The 24,166-nt window shown below is 44.9% G+C and overlaps 1 protein-coding gene across 3 annotated transcripts; it reads left to right on the forward strand.

The window, feature by feature from the left end:
• The first annotated feature begins 15,878 nt into the window (after window positions 1-15,878).
• Window positions 15,879-22,266, forward strand: LOC139159785 (zinc finger protein 345-like). 3 transcript variants are annotated; one of them, XM_070737177.1, is made up of 4 exons: window positions 15,879-15,980; window positions 16,196-16,383; window positions 17,814-17,927; window positions 20,502-22,266. In XM_070737177.1, exons 3-4 carry the CDS (start codon window positions 17,852-17,854, stop codon window positions 22,064-22,066), a joined length of 1,641 nt encoding a protein of 546 aa, XP_070593278.1. In that variant the 5' UTR covers window positions 15,879-15,980; window positions 16,196-16,383; window positions 17,814-17,851; the 3' UTR covers window positions 22,067-22,266. The 3 variants fall into 3 exon arrangements, with proteins under 3 accessions (XP_070593278.1, XP_070593277.1, XP_070593276.1); XM_070737176.1 differs by having other exon boundaries at window positions 15,941-16,383; XM_070737175.1 differs by lacking the exons at window positions 15,879-15,980; window positions 16,196-16,383 and having other exon boundaries at window positions 17,759-17,927.
• The last annotated feature ends 1,900 nt before the right edge of the window (window positions 22,267-24,166 follow it).

Genomic DNA, 24,166 nt, shown 5'->3' on the forward strand with positions numbered 1-24,166 from the left:
AAGAGCCGGGGAGCTGTCAACCAGTCGGGAGGCACAAACGGAGGGTGCTTTGAAGTCACGGAGACGTCCTTCCTGGAGTTCCCATTTCGGCCGGAATGACATCTCCATGACGTCAAAGCTCCACCCCTGGAATCCCCTATTGGGATTCCCCACCTCCGTTTGCGCCTCCCGACCGGCTGACAGCTCCCCGGCTCTTCTGGGAAGGTAACAGCCGGGCAGCGGCGCTTCTTGGTGTTCTCCCGAACCTGAACCCAAACTTTTGCCGAACTTCTGGGTTCGGCATTCGGGAGAATGCCAAGAAGCGCCCTGGCTGCTTAGGAAGGTGACAGCTGGGCGGCGGTGCTCCTCGGCTCCTCAAGTTCGGGTTAGAGTAAAGTTCGGGTTCAGCACTGAACCCGAACTTTTACGGCAAAAGTTCGGATGACAAACCTGAACCCGAACTTCATTGGGTTCGCCCAACACTAGTTATCAGTTTCCTAATTATAAATATCTATGCTTACATCATCTGCTAGCTCTGCATACCTATGGCTATAATTTTCTCCTCTTTCCCAAAATAAATAAATATGAGTGCAAACTTCAGTCTCTAGGAATCAATCTCATTATTTTCAGATGGTAATTCTTCCAGTGCACATTTTAAAGTAACACTTTGAGCCATTTTCTGTTCCAAACTGTACCTATAAAAATAGAAAAGAATTTTTTCAATGACTTGAATAAATTAACATTGAAATTTATATGGCAAGGGAAAAAAGCTAGAATAAATTGAAAATGCTACAATGCTATGCCTAAGGTCATTGTTAAACTTCAGTATAAGGGGGTTAGTGGAACCATTGATGACCTCCTTTTGCCAGTCCATAATAGCAAGCATCCTCATTTATTGCATCATGGTATGGCACACCAACTTTACAGCTGTGGATAGAAAAACATTACAGAGGGTGGTGAGCATACAACAAAACATTGTGAGCTGTCCCCTATACCTTAGGGCTTGCTGCCTTAGAAGAATAACACACACCTCCATTGGGAAGGAGATAGAGAAGCATAGCAAATTGCATAAACAGGTTGAAGAATAATTTTTATATGTCAGACTCCTGAATGAGAAATAACGTCATAACTACATAGTACAGTTCACAGTGATGGTGAACTTTTTTCTCCTCAAGCGCCAAAAGAGCATGTGTGCGTTATATCATGCATGCGCGAGTGCCCAAACCCATTATTCAATGCCTGGGGAGGGCAAAAACAGCTCCCACCCGCCCCCCAGAGGCCCTCCGGAGGCCAGAAATGGCCTGTTTCCCAACTTCTGGTGGACCCAGTAGGCTTGTGTTTTGCCTTCCCCAGGTTCCAAAGGCTTCTCTGGAGCCGGGGGGAGGATAAAAATCCCTTCCCCCATCTCCCCCCCCCCCAGAGGCTCCCTGGAAGCCAAAAATACCCTCCCAGAGCCTCTGTGTGAGCCAAAAATCAGCTGGCCAGTATACACATGCATGTTGAAGCTGAGCAAGAGCAACTGCTCACGTGCCAGCAGATATAGCTCCATGTGCCACCTGTGGCACCTGTGCCATAAGTTTGCCATCACTGACTTAGTATGATGGACTTGAAGGACTGGCACAACACGTAGCATGTTCACACTGATGCAATAACACTGGGTGTTTGTGAATATGATTTATTGGGTTAGGGATTTTCTATCGTCATTGTGAGTTGTATTGTGTTGGCGGGGTGCATTGAGGGAGTTCAACCAATCTCATTGTACATATGTTGTGCAGTAACACTAAAAGTTTGAATTTGAACAAATCAAAGCAGGATAAAATGCCATGCGGGAGAAGGAGCTGGCAAATAACACATTGAGTCAAAAAATGAGGCAGAGCCAGGGAGAAAATGTTGAAAGAGGAGAGAGGAGGAGGGAGGGAGGGAGGGAGATCCCTATGAGAATGGCAGTCTGCCAATGGTCAGCATCTTAGAATGCTGCTGATGGCTCTGTTTTTAATCTCACATGGCCCAGACTAGGGATGCAGCTCATACCATGGTTCACATAACATGTAGACATGAACATACATAGATGGAAATAAGGGGAGTGATAAAACACAAATATGCATATATGACATTCTTTCTGATTAGACATGCACAAAACAACAGCAAAAGCAAAACATATATGGTTGGCTCACAACCAGGTCCTCTGGCGACAGACTTTGAGCCTGATGAACCGGGCCATCTGTGCATGGGTGGCCTGTGTGGCTGTCGAAGGAGGAGGGAGAGATTGGGTGGGAGGAGCCTGCAGAAGCTATAAAATCCCCAACTGGGGATTTGCAACCTCCACCTGGGGACTTGCCTGGGTCAGTGTTCCCTGTAAGCTGTGCGCGCGAGCACGCACGCACCCTAAAATACCCCCACCCCCGCACACTCTTTTCCAAGGGTGCGCAAGCAGCCGGGTGTTGGTGTTCGGGGCGGGGAGCGACGAAAGTGCGGAAGTGCCACGCACGCTCCCCATCCCCCTGCCAGCCATGAAGCCGCAGCTGCCCCCCGCCTCCCCACGGTGCCTCCAGCCCCCTTGCGCACCTGGCCTCTCGCCGCTGCCCCCTGGCCGCCCGATCCGCCCCCTCTCCGGCTTTCTCCGCCTCACACCTTGGGGCGCAACGTCTCCCGTGGCGGTGGCGGCTGCAGCTGCGGCTTCTCCTCCTCCTCCGCCGCACTCCCACCCAGGGGGCTGCAAGAGGGCTTTCTCTGCATGCTTCGGGAATCCCCGCCCTGCCCCTCTTGCAGCCCCTTCGCTGGGAGTGCTTTTGTCCCAAGCTTTCAGCAAGGGGGCTGCAGTAGAGACAGGGCAGGCATTCCCGAAGAGCTCGGAGAAAGAGCTCTCGCAGCCCCCTCGCTGACAGAGAGAGAGCAACAGAAAGAGCAAGATGGAAAGAGACAGGGAGAGAGGAAGTAAGTGAGAAAGAGAGAGAGAGAGAGAAAGAGGGAGAGAGAGAGATAGCAAGAGAGAGAACAAGAGAGAGAAAGAAAGCAAGAGAGATAGAAAGAGTGTGAGAGAGAAAGCAATAGAGAGAGAAAGAAAACAAGAGAGAAAGTGAGAGAGAGAGAAAGAGAGAGCAACAGACAGAGCGAGATAGAAAGAGAGGGAGAGAGAAAGTGAGAAAAAGAGAGAGAGAGCAAGAGGGGGAGAGAGAAAGAGGGAAATTACTCTTGATTTAAAGCATATGGTAAAAAGCACCCAAATAATAACAGAGGGGGGGGGAACCCAGCTTCGTGTGTGTGTGTGTGTGTGTGTGCGTGCGTGCGTGCGTGTGTGTGTGTGTGTGTGTGTGTGTTTGTGTGAACTCTTGAACCATTTCCAATAGCCCTCACCTGTTATTGGAAATGGTTCAAGAGTTCACATACACACACACACACACACACACACACAAGGGGGGAAGAGACAGGGATGGAAAAAGAGAAGATAGTAATAATAGTAATAGATTTTGCTTTTGTTTTATTATTAATTTCTTTTAATAAAAAAAGAAGGAAATTGTTTACTTACTTACTTACTTACTTACTTACTTACTTACTTACTTACTTACTTACTTACTTACTTACTTATTTATACTTCTATGCCGCCCAGTCCCAAAGCGACTGCCGCCCAGACACATAGAAACATAGAAACATAGAAGTCTGACGGCAGAAAAAGACCTCATGGTCCATCTAGTCTGCCCTTATACTATTTTCTGTATTTTATCTTAGGATGGATATATGTTTATCCCAGGCATGTTTAAATTCAGTTACTGTGGATTTATCTACCACGTCTGCTGGAAGTTTGTTCCAAGGATCTACTACTCTTTCAGTAAAATAATATTTTCTCATGTTGCTTTTGATCTTACCCCCAACTAACTTCAGATTGTGTCCCCTTGTTCTTGTGTTCACTTTCCTATTAAAAACACTTCCCTCCTGGACCTTATTTAACCCTTTAATATATTTAAATGTTTCGATCATGTCCCCCCTTTTTCTTCTGTCCTCCAGACTATACAGATTGAGTTCATTAAGTCTTTCCTGATACGTTTTATGCTTAAGACCTTCCACCATTCTTGTAGCCCGTCTTTGGACCCGTTCAATTCTGTCAATATCTTTTTGTAGGTGAGGTCTCCAGAACTGAACACAGTATTCCAAATGTGGTCTCACCAGCATTCTATATAGCGGGATCATAATCTCCCTCTTCCTGCTTGTTATACCTCTAGCTATGCAGCCAAGCATCCTACTTGCTTTCCCTACTGCCTGACTGCACTATTCACCCATTTTGAGACTGTCAGAAATCACTACCCCTAAATCCTTTTCTTTTGAAGTATTTGCTAACACAGAACTGCCAATACAATACTCAGATTGAGGATTCCTTTTCCCCAATTGCATTATTTTACATTTGGAAACATTAAACTGAAGTTTCCATTGCTTTGACCATTTATTTTATTTATTTTATTTATTTATTACTTGGATTTGTATGCCGCCCCTCTCCGAAGACTCGGGGCGGCTCACAACATGTAAAAAGACAAATCATAAGTAATCAACAATTTAAAATTTTAAAGATTTAAAAACCCCACAAACTAACAGACTCACACACAAGCATACCATATATAAATTCAACGTGCCCAGGGGGGGGGATGTTTCAATTCCCCCATGCCTGACGGCAAAGGTGGGTTTTAAGAAGTTTACAGAAGGCAGGAAGAGTAGGGGCAGTTCTAATCTCCGGGGGGAGTTGGTTCCAGAGGGCCGGTGCCACCACAGAGAAGGCTCTTCCCCTGGGGCCCACCAACCGACATTGCTTAGTTGACGGGACCCGGAGAAGGCCCACTCTGTGGGACCTAATTGGTCGCTGGGATTCGTGCGGCAGGAGGCGGTCTCGGAGATATTCTGGTCCAGTGCCATGAAGGGCTTTAAAGGTCATAACCAACACTTTGAATTGTGACCGGAAACTGATCGGCAGCCAGTGCAGACTGCGGAGTGATGGTGAAACATGGGCATACCTGGGTAAGCCCATGACTGCTCTCGCAGCTGCATTCTGCACGATCTGGAGTTTCCGAACACTTTTCAAAGGTAGCCCCATGTAGAGAGCATTACAGTAGTCGAACCTCGAGGTGATGAGGGCATGAGTGACTGTGAGTAGTGAGTCCCGGTCCAGATAGGGCCGCAACTGGTGCACCAGGCGAACCTGGGCAAACGTCCCCCTCGCCACAGCTGCGAGATGTTGTTCTAATGTGAGCTGTGGATCGAGGAGGATGCCCAAGTTGCGGACCCTCTCTGAGGGGGTCAATAATTCCCCCCCCCCAGGGTAATGGACGGACAGATGGAGTTGTCCTTGGGAGGCAAAACCCACAGCCACTCCGTCTTATCCGGGTTGAGTTTGAGTCTGTTGACACCCATCCAGGCCCCAACAGCCTCCAGGCACCGGCACATCACTTCCACCGCTTCGTTGACTGGGCATGGGGTGGAGATGTAAAGCTGGGTATCATCGGCATATTGATGATACCTCACCCCATGTCCTTGGATGATCTCACCCAGCGGTTTCATGTAGATGTTAAATAGCAGGGGGGAGAGGACCGACCCCTGAGGCACCCCACAAGGGAGAGACCTCTGTCCCCCCACTAACACCGACTGCAACCGGCCAGAGAGGTAGGAGGAGAACCACTGGAGAACAGTGCCTCCCACTCCCAACCCCTCCAGCCGGCGCAGAAGGATACCATGGTCGATGGTATCGAAAGCCGCTGAGAGGTCAAGGAGCACCAGGACAGAGGATAAACCCCTGTCCCGGGCCCGCCAGAGATCATCCATCAACGCGACCAAAGCGGTTTCTGTGCTGTAACCGGGCCTGAAACCCGACTGCCGGGGACCTAGATAATCGGCTTCTTCCAAGGACCGCTGGAGCTGGAGTGCCACCACCTTCTCAACAACCTTCCCCATAAAGGGAAGGTTGGAGACTGGACGGTAGTTATTAAGCACAGCTGGGTCCAGGGAGGGCTTCTTGAGGAGGGGGCGCACAAGCGCTTCTTTATAGAGTGATGGAAAAACTCCCCTCCCCAAGGAAGCGTTGGTAATCTCCTGGGCCCAGCTCCGTGTCACCTCCCTGCTGGCCGAGACCAACCAGGAGGGACACGGATCCAGTAAACAGGTGGCGGAACTCACAGCTCCAATGGCCTTGTCCACTTCATCAGGTGTCACCAGATCAAACTCTTCCCAGACAGGTGGACAAGTACGTGCCCCAGTCACCTCGACTGACTCGTTGTCAGTCGACTCTGCTATACAATTGGAGTCGAGGTCGGCCCGAATCCGAGCAACTTTATCAGCGAAAAACGAGTTAAAGTCCTCGGCACTACTCTGCAAGGGCTCCCCAACTCCCCCCTGATTAAGAAGGGAGCGGATCACCCTAAACAGAGCGGCCGGGCGGGATTCCGCTGATGCAATCAAGGCGGCATGGTACGCGCATCTTGCCGCCTTGAGCGCCACTTTGTAAGTCTTAATAAAAGCTCTTACAAGTGTTCGATCAGATTCAGACCTACTCTTCCTCCATCGCTTCTCTAGACATCTCTTCTGGCGTTTCAACTCCCGGAGCTCCTCGTTGAACCATGGAGCTCTACGGGGTCTAGTGCCACGGAGAGGTCGCAAAGGCGCAATCCGGTCAAGGGCCTCTGCTGCAGCCTCGTTCCAGGCTTTCGCAAGAGACTCTGCCGAACTGTGGACAAGTGCCTCTGGTATAACCCCAAGCGCCGTCTGAAAGCCCTCTGGGTCCATCAGGCGTCTGGGGCGGAACATCTTAATTGGTTCCGCCTCCCTGCGGGGAAGGATTGGAGCCAGGAAGTCAAGCCGTAGTAGAAAATGGTCTGACCATGACAAAGGCACTGCTTCTAAGCCCCTTAGTCTCAGACCATTACTCAGTTGCTCGGAAAGGAATACCATGTCGGGTGCGTGCCCCCCCTCATGAGTCGGACCCCGTACTACTTGAGTCAGGTCCATGGCTGTCATGGTGGCCATGAACTCCTGTGCCAACCCAGAGGTTTCACCGAGTGATGGCAGGTTGAAATCCCCCAAGACAATAAGTCTGGGGAACTCCACCGCCAACCCGGCTACCTCCTCGAGTAGCACAGGCAGGGCTTTTGACACGCAGCTGGGAGGCAGGTACGTGAGAAGTAAGCCCACCTGAACCCCTAGGTCCAACTTCATCAAGAGTGACTCGCAACCCGCAATTTCCGGAGCAATGAGTCCACGTAGGCAAAGGCTCTCCCTGGCTATAATAGCCACTCCTCCCCCCCTTCCCTGGGGTCGAGGTTGATGCCATATCTGAAACCCAGCTGGGCAAATTTCAGAGAGAGGAACACCTCCCTCTGGGCCCAGCCAGGTTTCAGTAATACATGCCAGGTCGGCCTCCTCATCCAGGATCAGATCCCGGATGAGGAGAGCTTTGTTTACCACCGACCTGGCATTAAGCAGCAGCAACCTGAGTCCAGGGACAGAGTTACGCTCATCACCAGTACCCAAGATTGGGCTCACGGAGCCAGAACAAGGGATCGTTATTAAGCAACGGTCCCTCGTTCCCCTGGAACGGCTAACTCCGCGGCCCCCGCCATATCTGCCTCTCCCCAGCAACACAGGAATATTCCGACCCTCTGCCACCCCAGAGATCGATGCCCCATCCCCTCCCGCCTCTTGAGCATCAGGTGGGCCAAATCTACCATTCATACTCCCACCATTCATCTCATCCATACCGTGACCCCGCCCACCCCAGTCATCCCAATCATACCGGCCATTCAGCCCATGCACACAAGTAATTCTGTCCCAGTCATCCATTTAAATTTTGAACCCCCAATACTAAAAATAGATTAAATTTATAACAGTTAAAACAGTAAAAACACTAATAAATATGTAAAAAATGCAATTACCAGTTAATTAATTAGTTAGTTAAATATTAAACAAATAAAAATATAAAAATATAAAAATAGCTAAGAATAAAATGTATTAAGATGTATTAAAAATATAGAAAAATATAGAAGAAAAAGGAGCCAGTCAGTAGTTCTTAAATAGTCAATAGCAAGGTGGTACCAAAGTCTAGGTAAATGGCTTAAGATTTTATATAATTGTCCACTTAGCACTTTTCCAGGTTTCTGGGGAAAAAGATCACCAAAGTGCTGGCCCTGACCACTGACCAGCATCCCCAGTCCAAGTCCATATGGTTTAGTTATTGTTTCCCCCAACTTCCTCAACCTTATGTTCTTCTTTTTTCTTGTCATTTGTTTCAATTGCCTTCCACTGCTCGCTGTTCTTCCTGGGTGGCATCTCCCCTCGCAATAGTCTCTCTGGCTCCAGGCCTGCACCATGGCCCCCGTTTCAGTAGTCCCCCCGACGACGGGCGCCCCCCCACCATTTGGCACCACAGCGTCCCCGGACTAGATTTAACACTGAAGGGTCCAGCCTTGTTCAATCTTGGTGCTCAGTCTCGGTAGTATTTCTCAACAACAACCACCCGAAAGACACTCCAGAGCTGCAGGTATCAAGGTCTTATTGGGGGTGCTCTCTCTCCAGCCTCCAAATCTCCCCATCCTATCGAGCACGGCAACAGAGGAAGGCAACATGTAGCGGGGGGGGGGCTGAGTTCTAATCAGCCGCCGCCACTCCCGCTTCCCAGCTGATCGGTCTGACAGTCTTTATAGCAAAGGAGACAGCGAAGAAGACAGAAGACACACAGAAGACACGCAGCAGATGTTCACCCTCCAAGCCACCGGGCTGCAAACGAGCTGTAAATGGGCTGTCCGGCGCCTCCGACTCCCTCCCGACAGCACAACACAGCTCAGCTGTAAACAGCAGCCGCCATTCCGCCGCGTCTCTGTCAATCCGGCTCCGGGCGTGTTCGCGGCCAAACAGCTCACCCCTGCCGCGAACAACGCTGAATTCAGGTCTTCGGAAGCAGGGACACCTCACCTCCAAGCAGGTTGCTCATTTGACGTGGGGGGGGGGTTCTATATTCTCTATATTTCTGATGTTTCAGCCGTAGTCCGGTGGAGCTATGATTCCACCCTCCTTCCCCCACCGGAACCGGAAATGTAAAGCTAAATCATTTACCATATTACAGACGCCTCCAGGAATATCAACCCTATTGCACACTTTAGAGTCATCGGCAAATAGGCAAACCTTCCCTACCAAACCTTCCCCTATGTCACTCACAAACATATTAAAAAGAATAGGACCCAGAACAGACCCTTGTGGCACACCGCTTGTAACCTGACTCTGCTCAGAATACTCGCCATTAACAATAACTCTCTGATGTCTATGCTTCAGCCAGCTGCAAATCCATTGAACTATCCAGGGATTAAGTCCAATCTTCACTAATTTATCTATCAGCTCTTTATGTGGAACCGTATCAAAGGCTTTGCTGAAGTCCAGGTAGGCAATATCCACGGCACCACCTTCATCCAACACCTTTGTGACATAGTCAAAGAAATCAATGAGATTAGTCTGACATGATTTGCCTTCAGTAAAGCCATGCTGATTTGGGTCCAATAAGTTATTGTTTTTTAGGTGCTGATTTATCCTCTTTTTGAGTAGAGTCTCCATCATTTTAACTACAACTGATGTCAAGCTAACTGGCCTGTAGTTACCAGCTTCTTCTCTACTGCCCTTCTTGTGGATAGGCACAACACTGGCCATTCTCCAATCCTCAGGAACATCTCCTGTTAACAAGGATTGGTTAAACAAATCAGTCAGGGGGGTAGCAATGACAGATCTGAGTTCTTTAAGAACTCTGGGGTGGATGCCATCTGGACCCATTGCCTTATTTATCTTTAATCGTTCAAGTTCTTCTAAGACATCGGCTTCTAAGATCACTGGAGCTGAATCCGTACAGCTGGAAGCAATGCTATATCCCTCTATAGTTTTATTTTGTAAGGTGTCTTTTGAGAAAACTGAACAGAAGTAGCTATTGAAATGGTCAGCGATCTCCTTATTCCCATTAATGCATGTATTATTCCCGGTACTAAGCTTCATGATGCCGCAGTTTTTCTTCTTCTTATCACTAATATATCTGAAGAAGGTTTTATCCCCCTTCTTTACAGATTTGGCAATTTCTTCCTCTTTTGAGGCTTTAGCAGCATATATTATCTGTTTCGCCTCCTTCTGTCTCATTTTATACACCTCCCTATCAGCTATACTTCCAGACTCTTTATACCTCCTATAGGCAGCCTTTTTTCATTGACTATAGCCCTTACATCATTGCTAAACCATAGCGGTTTCTTCTTCCTTTTACCTTTAGTTATTTGTCTTACATACAGTCCAGTGGCTTTTAAAATGGCCTTTTTTAATACAGTCCACTGGGTGCTCGCTCCACTATACTTTTCCAGCCACACCGGAAAAAAATTAGAGGGAACATTGGCCTGGGTCTGAGGAGGAAGAGGAAATGAGGGAACCGATCCTGGATGTAGGGATCAGAAGGATGCTGGGGAGGCAAGAGCAGTTACGCAGGCTCAAAAGGAGGAAGTGAGCACAGCTGTGCATAGTCTGCATTTCCAGAGGGTATATAAGGGGGAGGAGTTGGGAGATGTCCTTTGCAAAAAGCCAATGTTTGTTCCTCCGGGGGAGAAGCGTATGTGAAGAGTTCATTTTGCCTGTTATTCTAACAAACCTTGCTGCAGTACTGAACAATTATAGGGTTAAGAATCTTGTAAGTAATCCTTGGCTTGAGAATCACTTGTTTGAGACTTTATCTTATCAACCTGGAGTACTGTGTTCAGTTCTGGTCACCACACTTCAAAAAAGACATTGAAACTCTGGAGAAGGTGCAGAAAACAGCAACCAAAATGATCAGGGGTCTAGAAACCAAGACTTACGAAGAGAGACTGCGGGAAATGGGCATGGATAGTCTAGAGAAAAGGAAAGCCAGAGAGGACATGATAGCAGTCTGCAGGTATATGAGGGGTTGCCACAGAGAGGAGGGGATCACTTTATTCTCCAGGGCACCGGAGGGCCGGACGAGGAACAACGGCTGGAAGCTGACCAAGGAGAGATATCAACCTGGAAATAAGGAAGAACTTCCTGAGTGTCAGAACGATCAACCAGTGGAACAACCTACCAGCGGACGTTGTGAACTCCAATAGTCTGGACATTTTTAAGAGGAAATTGGACTGCCATTTGGCTAGGATGCTATAGGGTTCCTGCTTAGGCAGGGGGTTGGACTTGATGACCCGCATGGTCCCTTCCAAATCTGACAATAAATAAATAAATGAATGAATGAATAAATAAATAATAAAAATAAAAATAAACTTGGCCTCCCGCCTGCAGTTTGTTAGTTGAAAAACATTATTTGGACCTCCTTTGTGCTTTCCAACAAACGTCATTGTAAATATACTCTGGTTCATTTTGAAGCCTTTGTGAGTTTTAATTTGGAGTTAATTACTGGCCAGCTGCTGTGCAAGACAGAACAATATATAGCACACTGAATAGATAATTATAGTCACATGAGTACATATACAAACAGGTGTTAGGACCCAGGTAGTCAAGAATAGGCAGGCCTTTAAAAGAATCCAAAGAAAACAGAGGGTTTGGATTACCAGATTGGCTCTTATACAGTAATACCTCGTCTTACGAACTTAATTGGTTCCGGAAGTAGATTCGTAAGGCGAAAAGTTCGTGAGACGAAACATTGTTTCCCATAGGACGTGACTTACAACTGGGATGGCATACCTTTGTATGGTATATGGTCATTTCTGGACTCCAGAGGGCCTCCAGGAGAAAGAGGAGGCTGTTTTTGCCCTCTCCAGGCAATGAACTACAGGTGTTGGCACACGTTCTTTCAGCACCCGAGGAAAAAAAAGGTTCGCCATCATAGATACTTCCAAAATCACTATATAAGAAATTCACTATTGTATGGTGAAAAACTAAAACCTAAAATACATTGGAATGTTCTTATAAAACTTGCCAGGGCACCTGCAAACTACAAGGGCACATTCCTTAGGTTTCAATTTGTTTACTAAACAGCCCGTTTATCTTAAAACTGATCTTCCTCACAATACAAAAGCTTTAGCAGCTGCAAAGCACAGCAGAATAACCACATCTGCTTTGCAACCAACTCTATTGGTTATTAATTTGCTTCCAGAACCAAACCAGGTCCCGTCGACTAAGCAATGTCGTTTGGCGGGACCCAGAATAAGAGCCTTCTCTGTGGCAGCCCCGACCCTCTGGAACCAGCTCCCCCCAGATATCAGAGTTGCCCCCACCCTCCTTGCCTGACGACAGAGGTGGGTTTTAAGGAGCTTGCGAACCCTTTCGCAAGCTCCTTAAAACCCACCTCTGTCGTCAGGCATGGGGGAATTGAAATTTCCCTTCCCCCTAGGCTTATAGAATTTATACATGGTATGCTTGTATGTATGAGTGGTTGTTTAAATTGGGGTTTTTTAGATTGTTTTAATATTAGATTTGCTTACATTGTCTTTTTATATTGTTGTTAGCTGCCCCTAGTCTTCGGAGAGGGGCGGCATACAAATCTAATAAATACAATACAATACAATACAATACAAATACAAGGTGTTGATAATGACTATATATAAAAGTGATATACTCAACAGATATACAGATACACTCATCTGTCTGGAACCCATATCACATCTCGGACATCAACACCCTCAAAAATGTCCAAAAATTATTATTTTTTTTAAATTATTATTTATTAGATTTGTATGCCGCCCCTCTCCGTAGACTCGGGGCAGCTCATAGCAATAATAAAAACAATGTACAATAACAAATCTAATATATATTTAAATATATCTAAAACACCCTTATTTAAAAACAAGATGTACACACAAACATACCATACATAAATTATATAGGCATGGGGAAGATGTCTCAATTCCCCCATGCCTGAAGGAAGAGCCCTTCACTCCTCCACTCAAAACAGAATACCCTACGAAACTAGACTTACAATCCTGGGTCTAGAAAGCTTAGAACTACGACACCTTAAACATGATCTAAGTATTGCCCACAAGATCATACGCTGCAATGTCCTGCCTGTCAATGACTAGTTTAGCTTCAACCACAACAACACAAGAGCACGCAACAGATACAAACTTAATATTAACAGCTCCAAACTGGACTGTAAAAAATATGATTTTAGCAATCGAGTTGTCTAAGTGTGGAACTCACTACCAGACTCCACAGTAGCAACCCCTAACCCTCAACATTTTTCCCTTAGACTATCCACGATTGACCTCTCCAGATTTCTAAGAAGTCACTAAAGGGCCACTGGACTGTATGTAAGACAAATAACTAAAGGTAAAAGGAAGAAGAAACCGCTATGGTTTAGCAATGATGTAAGGGCTATAGTCAATGAAAAAAAGGCTGCCTATAGGAGGTATAAAGAGTCTGGAAGTATAGCTGATAGGGAGGTGTATAAAATGAGACAGAAGGAGGCGAAACAGATAATATATGCTGCTAAAGCCTCAAAAGAGGAAGAAATTGCCAAATCTGTAAAGAAGGGGGATAAAACCTTCTTCAGATATATTAGTGATAAGAAGAAGAAAAACTGCGGCATCACGAAGTTTAGTACCGGGAATAATACATGCATTAATGGGAATAAGGAGATCGCTGACCATTTCAATAGCTACTTCTGTTCAGTTTTCTCAAAAGACACCTTACAAAATAAAACTATAGAGGGATATAGCATTGCTTCCAGCTGTACGGATTCAGCTCCAGTGATCTTAGAAGCCGATGTCTTAGAAGAACTTGAACGATTAAAGATAAATAAGGCAATGGGTCCAGATGGCATCCACCCCAGAGTTCTTAAAGAACTCAGATCTGTCATTGCTACCCCCCTGACTGATTTGTTTAACCAATCCTTGTTAACAGATGTTCCTGAGGATTGGAGAATGGCCAGTGTTGTGCCTATCCACAAGAAGGGCAGTAGAGAAGAAGCTGGTAACTACAGGCCAGTTAGCTTGACATCAGTTGTAGTTAAAATGATGGAGACTCTACTCAAAAAGAGGATAAATCAGCACCTAAAAAACAATAACTTATTGGACCCAAATCAGCATGGCTTTACTGAAGGCAAATCATGTCAGACTAATCTCATTGATTTCTTTGACTATGTCACAAAGGTGTTGGATGAAGGTGGTGCCGTGGATATTGCCTACCTGGACTTCAGCAAAGCCTTTGATACGGTTCCACATAAAGAGCTGATAGATAAATTAGTGAAGATTGGACTTAATCCCTGGATAGTTCAATGGATTTGCAGCTGGCTGAAGCATAGACATCAGAGAGTTATTGTTAATGGCGAGTATTCTGAGCAGAGTCAGGTTACAAGCGGTGTGCCACAAGGGTCTGTTCTGGGTCCTATTCTTTTTAATATGTTTGTGAGTGACATAGGGGAAGGTTTGGTAGGGAAGGTTTGCCTATTTGCCGATGACTCTAAAGTGTGCAATAGGGTTGATATTCCTGGAGGCGTCTGTAATATGGTAAATGATTTAGCTTTACTAGATAAATGGTCAAAGCAATGGAAACTTCAGTTTAATGTTTCCAAATGTAAAATAATGCAATTGGGGAAAAGGAATCCTCAATCTGAGTATTGTATTGGCAGTTCTGTGTTAGCAAATACTTCAAAAGAAAAGGATTTAGGGGTAGTGATTTCTGACAGTCTCAAAATGGGTGAATAGTGCAGTCAGGCAGTAGGGAAAGCAAGTAGGATGCTTGGCTGCATAGCTAGAGGTATAACAAGCAGGAAGAGGGAGATTATGATCCCGCTATATAGAATGCTGGTGAGACCACATTTGGAATACTGTGTTCAGTTCTGGAGACCTCACCTACAAAAAGATATTGACAAAATTGAACGGGTCCAAAGACGGGATACAAGAATGGTGGAAGGTCTTAAGCATAAAACGTATCAGGAAAGACTTAATGAACTCAATCTGTATAGTCTGGAGGACAGAAGGAAAAGGGGGGACATGATCGAAACATTTAAATATATTAAAGGGTTAAATAAGGTCCAGGAGGGAAGTGTTTTTAATAGGAAAGTGAACACAAGAACAAGGGGACACAATCTGAAGTTAGTTGGGGGTAAGATCAAAAGCAACATGAGAAAATATTATTTTACTGAAAGAGTAGTAGATCCTTGGAACAAACTTCCAGCAGACGTGGTAGATAAATCCACAGTAACTGAATTTAAACATGCCTGGGATAAACATATATCCATCCTAAGATAAAATACAGAAAATAGTATAAGGGCAGACTAGATGGACCATGAGGTCTTTTTCTGCCGTCAGACTTCTATGTTTCTATGTTTCTAAAGGGCGTGCATAAGTGCACCAGGGTGCCTTCCATCCCCTGTCCAATTGTCTCTCCTATATCTCCTATTTCCTTTCTTCCACTCTTATATCTCTTCCTCTATCCTCCATTGATGTATTGCATTTTATTCTTATATCTTCACTCCTATCCTTTCTTTCTTTCTTTCTTTCTTTCTTTCTTTCTTTCTTTCTTTCCTTACTTTGATATATATTCTACATGGTTAATCTCATTAACCTTCATTATGTATTGGACAAAATGGATGGATAGATAGATAGATAGATAGATAGATAGATAGATAGATAGATAGATAGATAGATAGATAGATAAGATAATGGATTTTAGACATATATCCAGGTATCTGTGGCAAGACAAGACCCCTTCATTTGTATTATAAAAGAGAAATGAAGGTTTCAAATCATTATCCAAGTTTTTCAAGGTGATCTATAAACATTTGAGCATGGTAACTTACTCTGGATATGTATTTATGTTTTTAAAAAAAACAGCACGCCTGTCTGCGATGTCTCCTTTGGATGACTCCTCAGATTCTTTCTCAGAAGTCAGCTCAAGGGAGGATTAGCTTATTCCTGGCATGTCAATGGAGCGCCGCCACCGGCAGAGGGCTCTGGACCGCAGCTCGGTTTGCTGACGCTTGACGCTCCTGATCTAGGAGGAAGGGGCCGATCTTCCCAGCCGGACGGCGGGGTTATATCCGGAGACAGGTAAGTGAGCCTAGTGGGCGCAGCTCGGGGGATTCTGTTTTGCTTCGCTGCTCGGGGATCCGATCCCACCGGGGCCAGAAGGAGCTACCCGCGCCCTCCCCCCAGGTCTTTTCAAAGCCTCCCCCCTCCCCTAGATCCCACCCCACGGGGTTCAATAAACACACACCCCCACAGCTCCGAAACTGCCGCTCTATGATCGGTGCAAACATCAAAAGGTGAAAGCTGCGATCAAAGCAACTCAGAGCGTGACGTCAGAAGAATTCCGAGGAGATCCCTTTGAAGTCGGACGTTGGAAGAATTCCGAGGCTTCGAAAGGGGAGGGGCGCTGAAGCCAAGGATCTATAGACTACAGCCCCCATCGGTCGCCGCCTGCAGGGTGGGGACTCGCCTTTCAGAACAGGAGGTGAGTTCGAAATCAAACCAAAGTAACCCGGCAATTTTGGGACTGCTCAGGAGATCTTTGAAAGGTGGAGGGGAGCACTCTGTATAAGCTCAGGGCAACTGTCCCTGCCTGACCCAAAGGCGCTTTATTAAAAAAGAAAAGAAAAAAAGAATGCTATTCTATTTTTCAAGAGGCCACTGGACTCTGTTTTCTTTCTTTCTTTGTAGATGTTTCACTTGTTATCCAAAAAGCTTTCTCCCGGTCAGAAGATCCAAGAAGCTTTTTCAGAGCCAAAGAAGCTTTTTGGATTAGAAGCGAAAGGTCTTCAAAGAAAAAACGTGGAAATTGTTAGATGATCTGGATGGCATGAAGGCCATCGCTTCTTTCTTTGAAGCCAGTGTCTCTTTTCCATTTCAGCCTACCTTGTAGGGTGGTTGTCCCAAAGGGACTTTTTTTTTCCCCAAGTGGCAAGTGACATAAAAAGGATAAATGTTCAAATGGAAATTTGATAAAATAGGCAAGTTAAATATTATTGTTATTATACTATCAATATTATTGTGATGAATGTTATTGTAAGCATTTTGATTACAATTGCCTAAAAACAACTTTACCCAGGCAATATACCATTTGATTGAAATGGAATGTTTATATGTTAGTCAAATAAAGTAAATAAAGCATAAGAAAGAGAGATTTAAACTTAATATTAACCACTCCAAACTTGACTGTAAAAAATATGACTTCAGTAACCGAGTTGTTGAAGCGTGGAAATCATTACCGGACTCAATAGTGTCATCCCCAAACCCCCAACAATTTACCCTTAGATTTTCTATGGTTGACCTATCCAGATTCCTAAGAGGTCAGCAAGGGGCGAGTACAAGTGCACTAGAGTGCCTTCCGTCCCCTGTCCTATTGCTCTCCTATATCTCCTATACCTTTCTTCTATTCCTATATCTCTTCTTCTATTCTTTCATTGATATGTTCTATTACTATACCTTCTTTTCTATTATTTATTAGATATATTTTACTATGAGTATCTCCTCTATAACCTTCATCATGTATTTTACTATGTGTATATAGATATATACCCACTAAAACCCTCATAGTGTATTGGACAAAATAAATAAATAAAAAATAAAAGAAAGAGAGAGAGAGATGGTGGGGCAGATCGGAAAGGCATGGATGGAAGGGAGTTTAGATCTAAACCAGTATTACTTGATATTACTTGGCAATTTTAAGAGGCATGGACTTCAACTCCCAGAATCCCTCTGCCAGTGTGATCCACACCTCTTAAAGCTGACAAAGTTGAGAAACATTGATTTAAACTATCAAGAGATAAGAGAAGAATCTCAATAAAGGAGATTGCCTTCTGAACAGAAAAGGAAGAGCAAATTTCAGAATGGACAGCTTAATAGCCAGCATTGTTAAAATCTCTTTTAATATCCTTTTTCTAGCTGTGAAGGGATTGTGGTTCTCCAAACAGTCACGTTTGATGGAGCTTGGAAAGACTCCTGGATTCCCAATGGAGCAAAATTCCGTCTTCCAGAACATAGATCCAGAGTGCCAAGGTAAATTGGATTTTCTTTCAATTATTGTGGCCCAAGTCTTCACAATTCACTGCTCAACTCCCAGGTCCTGGTTTTTTTTAACTATCCCCAGCAGATGCCGCTATCCAATTGCACTTTTAAAAAATATAGGCCCCAGCAACATTGTGCAGGCAGCCCTTAAATTACAACAGATCATTTAGTGACCAAAGTTACAATGGCATTGACAGAAGTGACTTATGACCATTTTTCACATTTAACAACAGTTGTAGCATCTCCACGGTCAAGAGATCTTGGATATTGACTCATATTTTATGACAATTGCAGGGACCCAGGGTTATGTGATCCCCTTTTGCAGCCTTCTGACAAACAAAGTAAATGGGGAAGCCAGATTCACTTAACAACCATATTCCTAATTTAACAGCTTGAGTGACTCACTCACCGTATTTTTTTGAGTATAAGATGTACCTTCTCCCCCCTAAAAGAGGCTGAAAATTTGGGTGTGTCTTATACTCTGAATGTAGCTAATATCTGTATACAGTGGTACCTCGTGATACAAACCCTTCGCCATATGAACAATTCGAGATACGAACCCGGGATTCGGAAATTTTTTGCCTCTTCTTCCGAACTTTTTTCATCTTACGAACCCGCCGCCCAAACGCCGAACCCAGAAGTTTGGCAAAAGTTCGGGTTCAGGTGGCCGCCGAGAAGCCCTGCCGCCCGGCTGTTAGCTTTTTAAAAGAGCCACGGAGCTGTCGGGCGGTCGGGAGGCTGGAAAGGAGGTGGGGAATCCCAATAGGGAATTCCATGGGCAGAGCTTTGACGTCACAAAGACGTCCTTCCTGGCCGGCCGAAATTGGGAGAATGCTGAGAAGCACCCGGCTGTTTCAAAAGGTGACAGCCGGGTGGCGGCGTTTTTTTTCCTTGCACGCATTAATTCGTTTTACATTGTTTCCTAAGGGAAACAATGTTTCGTCTTATGAACTTTTCGCCTTACAAACCACCTTCCGGCACCAATTAAGTTCGTAAGACGAGGTATTACTGTATACTATTATTAATTTAATTTTCTTTGATTTTCTTCTGTATTTACTTTTGTGTTTTCTTTTTAAAAATGGAAAGTTAATAAAAATATTTTTTTTAAAAAGAAAAAGTCACCAACACCGTTCCCCGAAAGCTGCGCCCGCGCGCGCCCACGCACCCCAAAATACACCCCCGCGCGGCCTTTTTCACGGCCGCGCACTCCCCATCCCCATGCCAGCTGCGGGGATGGGTGCGGGGAGGCGCCGGCAGCAGAAGGGAAGGGAGCCGCGGCCGCCCCTGCCTCCCCACAGTTCCTCCGTCCCCTCGGCCTTTCGGCGCTGCCCCCTGCCCGCCCCCTCTGCTCCTCCGCCGCCTTCTGCCTTTCGGCGCGGCTCCTCCTGCACCCGGAACACACACCCTGCCCGTCTCACCTTTGCCGAGAGCACTTTCGTCCCAGGCTCTCGGCAAGGGGATTGCAGGAGAGGCGGAGCAGGCATTCTCTCAGCGGAGGCCGGCGAAGGTAATATTCAATGTCGGGGGCGCGCGAGCGGTTGCGCGCGCTCCCTATCTCCCTGCTAGCCCGCTCGGAATATTCAAAATAAGAAAAGCCTTCGCCAGCGAAGGCTTTTCTTATTTTGAATGTTCCGGGGGGCTAGCAGGGGGATTTGGAGCGCGCACAAACGCCCGCGCCCCCCCCCGACATTGAATATCACCTTCGCCGGCCTCCGCTGAGAAGAACGGAGAGAGAACGAGAGACAGTGAGAGCAACAGACAGCAAGATAGAAAGTGAGAAAGAGAGAGAGAGAGAAAGGGGGGAGAGAAAGAGATAGCAAGAGAGAGAGAACAAGAGAGAGAAAGAGTGTGAGAAAGAAAACAAGACAGAAAGAGTGAGTGAGAGAGAGAGAAAGAAAATGAGAGGGAAAGTGAGAAAAAGAGAGAAAGAGGGGGGGAGAGAGGGAAAGAGAGAGAGAGAAAGCAAGAGAGAGATGAGAGGAAGAGAGAGAGAGAAGAGTGGAAGGAAGAGATAGAGTGAAATGATAGAAAAAAGGGGAGAAAAGAGAAATGAGAAAATGATTGAGGCAGAGAATGACAGGAAAGAGAGAAAAACAGAGAGAGAAGTGACTCTTGATTTAAAGCATATGGTAAAAGCACTTAAATAATAACAGAAAAAAACCCAGCCCTCACCTGTTTTTATTAATAGTTATGTTTTTGGTTTTGCTGGTTGATTTAGTTTTAATAGTAATGGATTTTGGTTTTTTTTAATTATTAATTTCTTTTAATAAAAAAGAAGGGATTTTTTTCTTATTTATTTATTTATTTATTTATTTATTTATTTATTTATTTATTTATTTATTTATTTATTCTTCTATGCCGCCCAGTCCCAAAGGGACTGTCGCTCAGACACTATACTTTTCCGCCCACACCGGAAAAAAATTAGAGGGTACATTGGTCACCAATATGCCTGATGTGATATTGTGGTGTTGTATCCAAGAGGTTTCAATTTTGTTATCAGAGTGGGGGGGGAAATGTTTTCCTCAGCTATATGGGCTAATCACTTGACTTAACTTGTTGTTTCAGTAGTTCAAAGGCCGAAGGTTCAGGAAGAAGGGAAGGAGGTCATTTCCAGTTCGGATAACTCTGAACCCTTAGACGTATGCGAGAAACTGTTCAGCAAATCCAATTTACACATTCTGAAGGAGGAAGAGAATTTGGAAAGCAAGCAAAACAATGAGGAACAGCCAAATAACACTATAACTCGGCCCCTTCATAATGGAGCAGGCGATATAAGCAATGCAGATAAAGCCAAGAGACAACTTGCATGCAGGCAATGCAGAAAACGTTTCAGCAGTACCTCCAACCTTATTGCTCACAAGAGACTCCACACTGGAGCAAAACCGTATAAATGCCGTCGTTGCGGGAAGAGCTTTCGCAAGAAATCGACTCTCTTTGCTCATCGGAGAATCCACCTGGAGGAGAGACCGTACAGATGCTACGTGTGTGGGAAGAGTTTTCGGCAGTTCTCAAGCTGCATTGCCCACGAGAAAATCCATACAGAAGAAAAACCCTACGGCTGCCCGGAGTGCGGGAGGAACTTCAGTCTGAAATCGAGCTTGGTCGCCCACCGAAGAATCCACGCAGAAGAAAAACCTTACACGTGCTCTGAATGTGGGAGAGGTTTTAGCCAGAAATCAGCTCTGGTTGTTCATGGGCGAACTCACAAAGGCGAGAAACCCTACCATTGCTCAGCCTGCGGGAAAAGTTTTAGACAGAGCTCCAACCTCACTGCTCACGAGAGAATCCACACTGGGGAAAAACCCTATCCCTGCCCTCGCTGTGGGAGAGGATTTGCCTGCGGCTCCAGCCTTGTTCTGCATCAGAGGATCCACATGGAAGGCAAATCATACCGCGGCGCAGCCTGCGAGAAAACCTTCAACTGCAATTCAAGCCTCAGCAGACACCGGCAGACCCACACAGGGGAGAAACCCCACAAATGCCTTGATTGTGGGAAAACCTTCAGCTTGAGCTTCCAACTCAGCATGCATCAGAGGACCCACATGGGAGAGAAGCTTTACAAATGCTCAGAGTGTAAGAAAAGCTTCAAGGTGATGTCAAATCTTAAAGCCCACCAGAGAATGCACGTGGGTACAAAGCCTTGTAATTGTTCTGACTGTCCCAAAAGTGTTTATCTAAGGTCGAGTCTCACAACTCACAAAGAAAGACACGAAGAAAAGGCATTTGATTGCATAGAGTGCAGCAAAACCTTCACCTGCAGCTCCAGGCTCATCCGCCATAAGAGAATTCACACGGAGGGGAAACCATATGCGTGTTCCCATTGCAGCAAGAGTTTCACGTATAACTCCGCTCTTATTAGGCATCTGAGGATCCACACAGGAGAGAAACCGTATCAATGCTCGGAGTGTGGGAGAAGGTTCAATCTAAATTCGAATCTGGTCGCCCATCAAAAAACCCATGCTGGAGGAAAGCCCTATAAATGCATTTACTGTGGGGAAAGTTTCTATACAAGGCCACATTTTGTAGAGCATCATAGAGTCAGGCACTTGGATGCTGTAAATGCAAAAACAGCTGAAAAAAACAATTCTAAATCCATTAATTACCAAATAAACTATGTAGGATGGGGCTGATCAAATTGGTGGGGAGGAGACTGAATCTACTGGAAGACTTTGCAACAGGGCTCTCCAAACTCAGCAACTTGTGGACTTCAACTCCTAAAATTCTCCTCCCAGAATTTGAGGAGTTGAAATCTACAAGTCTTTAAAAGTTGCTAAATTTGGAGAGCCCTGATTTACACGAACCATTGTGCAATAGATATTCTGTTGCTTCTCACATTGAGTTCTTAAGCCTTATATTTGGACAGTGCTAGCCATTTCTGGGATGTTTAAGGATCCTAAAACTCCACCCTACTTTGGGTTCTGCACCTATATTTTTAGGGACTGAGGTAGAAAGTGCAGTGGGGGGAGAGACAACTTTCCCTTATTCATATTTACTTGAAGTTTACCACACCTCCAAGTAGCAAAGCTCCAAAATAAATATCAGGACCATTTTTTTAAAAAGAAGTGGTGGGAGAAAACTATGGCCTTGCTTTTTTCAATAGACAAAAAAAAATGTGATGTCAAGAAACATCCTTTCTTTCAATGCCTGGCTTTAAAAAAAAACCTCATAACAGCAAGAGAGAGGTCCTGCTGGGTGTGAGGAATTCTGGGAGTTGAAGTCCACCCATCTTAAACTTGCCAAGTTTGTAAAAACACTGATCCATAATCTAGGGATGGCCTGCTTGTTGGAGAGATTGTCTGCCCACCTCATACAATTTACTCCCAATGGTAAGATAAGCAGTGTATATATTTAAGAGTCTGCGGAGAGGGGCAGCATACAAATCTAATAAATTATTATTATTATTATTATTATTATTATTATTATTATTATTATTTATATTATATGACTAAAGTGTGCAATACGGTTGATATTCCTGGAGGCGTCTGTAATATGGTAAATGATTTAGCTTTACTAGATAAATGGTCAAAGCAATGGAAACTGCAGTTTAATGTTTCCAAATATAAAATAATGCACTTGGAGGAAAGGAATCCTCAATCCGAGTATTGTATTGGCAGTTCTGTGTTAGCAAATACTTCAGAAGAGAAGGATTTAGGGGTAGTGATTTCTGACAGTCTCAAAATGGGTGAACAGTGCAGTCAAGCGGTAGGGAAAGCAAGTAGGATGCTTGGCTGCATAGCTAGAGGTATAACAAGCAGGAAGAGGGAGATTATGATCCCGCTATATAGAATGCTGGTGAGACCACATTTGGAATACTGTGTTCAGTTCTGGAGACCTCACCTACAAAAAGATATTGACAAAATTGAACAGGTCCAAAGACGGGCTACAAGAATGGTGGAAGGTCTTAAGCATAAAACGTATCAGGAAAGACTTAATGAACTCAATCTGTATAGTCTGGAGGACAGAAGGAAAAGGGGGGACATGATCGAAACATTTAAATATATTAAAGGGTTAAATAAGGTCCAGGAGGGAATTGTTTTCCAGCAGACGTGGTAGATAAATCCACAGTAACTGAATTTAAACATGCCTGGGATAAACATATATCCATCCTAAGATAAAATACAGAAAATAGTATAAGGGCAGACTAGATGGACCATGAGGTCTTTTTCTGCCGTCAGACATCTGTGTTTCTATGTTTCTATATAAATAAAAATAACCGACATGTTCCAGGTTCCACCAATGATTAAGCAATGGCCATTAATGAGAGTCTAGAAACTCTCTAGATATTCTGCTAAGAATCCATATGAAACCCCAATCCTGGCTTTAGGAATTCTGGAAGTTGAAGTGTCCACACATCTTGCTGAGATTGAGAAACATTGATTTAAATAAATTTTTAAAACCTGGTTGTTTCTCAGATATTGTGTGATTTGTGAGATGGTACTGTTTTTCTCTAGATTTTTTCAAAATTTCTTGTTATATGGGTGGGTGGTTTGAAATTTTGTTGTCTATGCCTCCTGGAGTCATAACGGAGTTGGGTAGCAATTAAATTAAACCCAAAAGGTCAACCATTTAAATATGAGCCAGCCGTGTGATTCAGCTGCTGAAAAAGCCAACATGATTCTAGGGTGCATAAACCAAGGGATAGAAACATAGAAGACTGACGGCAGAAAAAGACCTCATGATCCATCTAGTCTGCCCTTATACTATTTTCTGTATTTTATATTAGGATGGAT

Source organism: Erythrolamprus reginae, chromosome 2 (assembly GCF_031021105.1).
Source record: "Erythrolamprus reginae isolate rEryReg1 chromosome 2, rEryReg1.hap1, whole genome shotgun sequence".
NCBI lineage: Eukaryota > Metazoa > Chordata > Lepidosauria > Squamata > Dipsadidae > Erythrolamprus > Erythrolamprus reginae.

Coding starts and splice junctions, on each gene's coding strand:
- LOC139159785 (XM_070737175.1), top strand. CDS start 17,759: ATGGACAGCTTAATAGCCAGCATTGTTAAAATCTCTTTTAATATCCTT. Junction 17,928..20,501: donor CATAGATCCAGAGTGCCAAG/GTAAATTGGATT, acceptor TTGTTGTTTCAG/TAGTTCAAAGGCCGAAGGTT.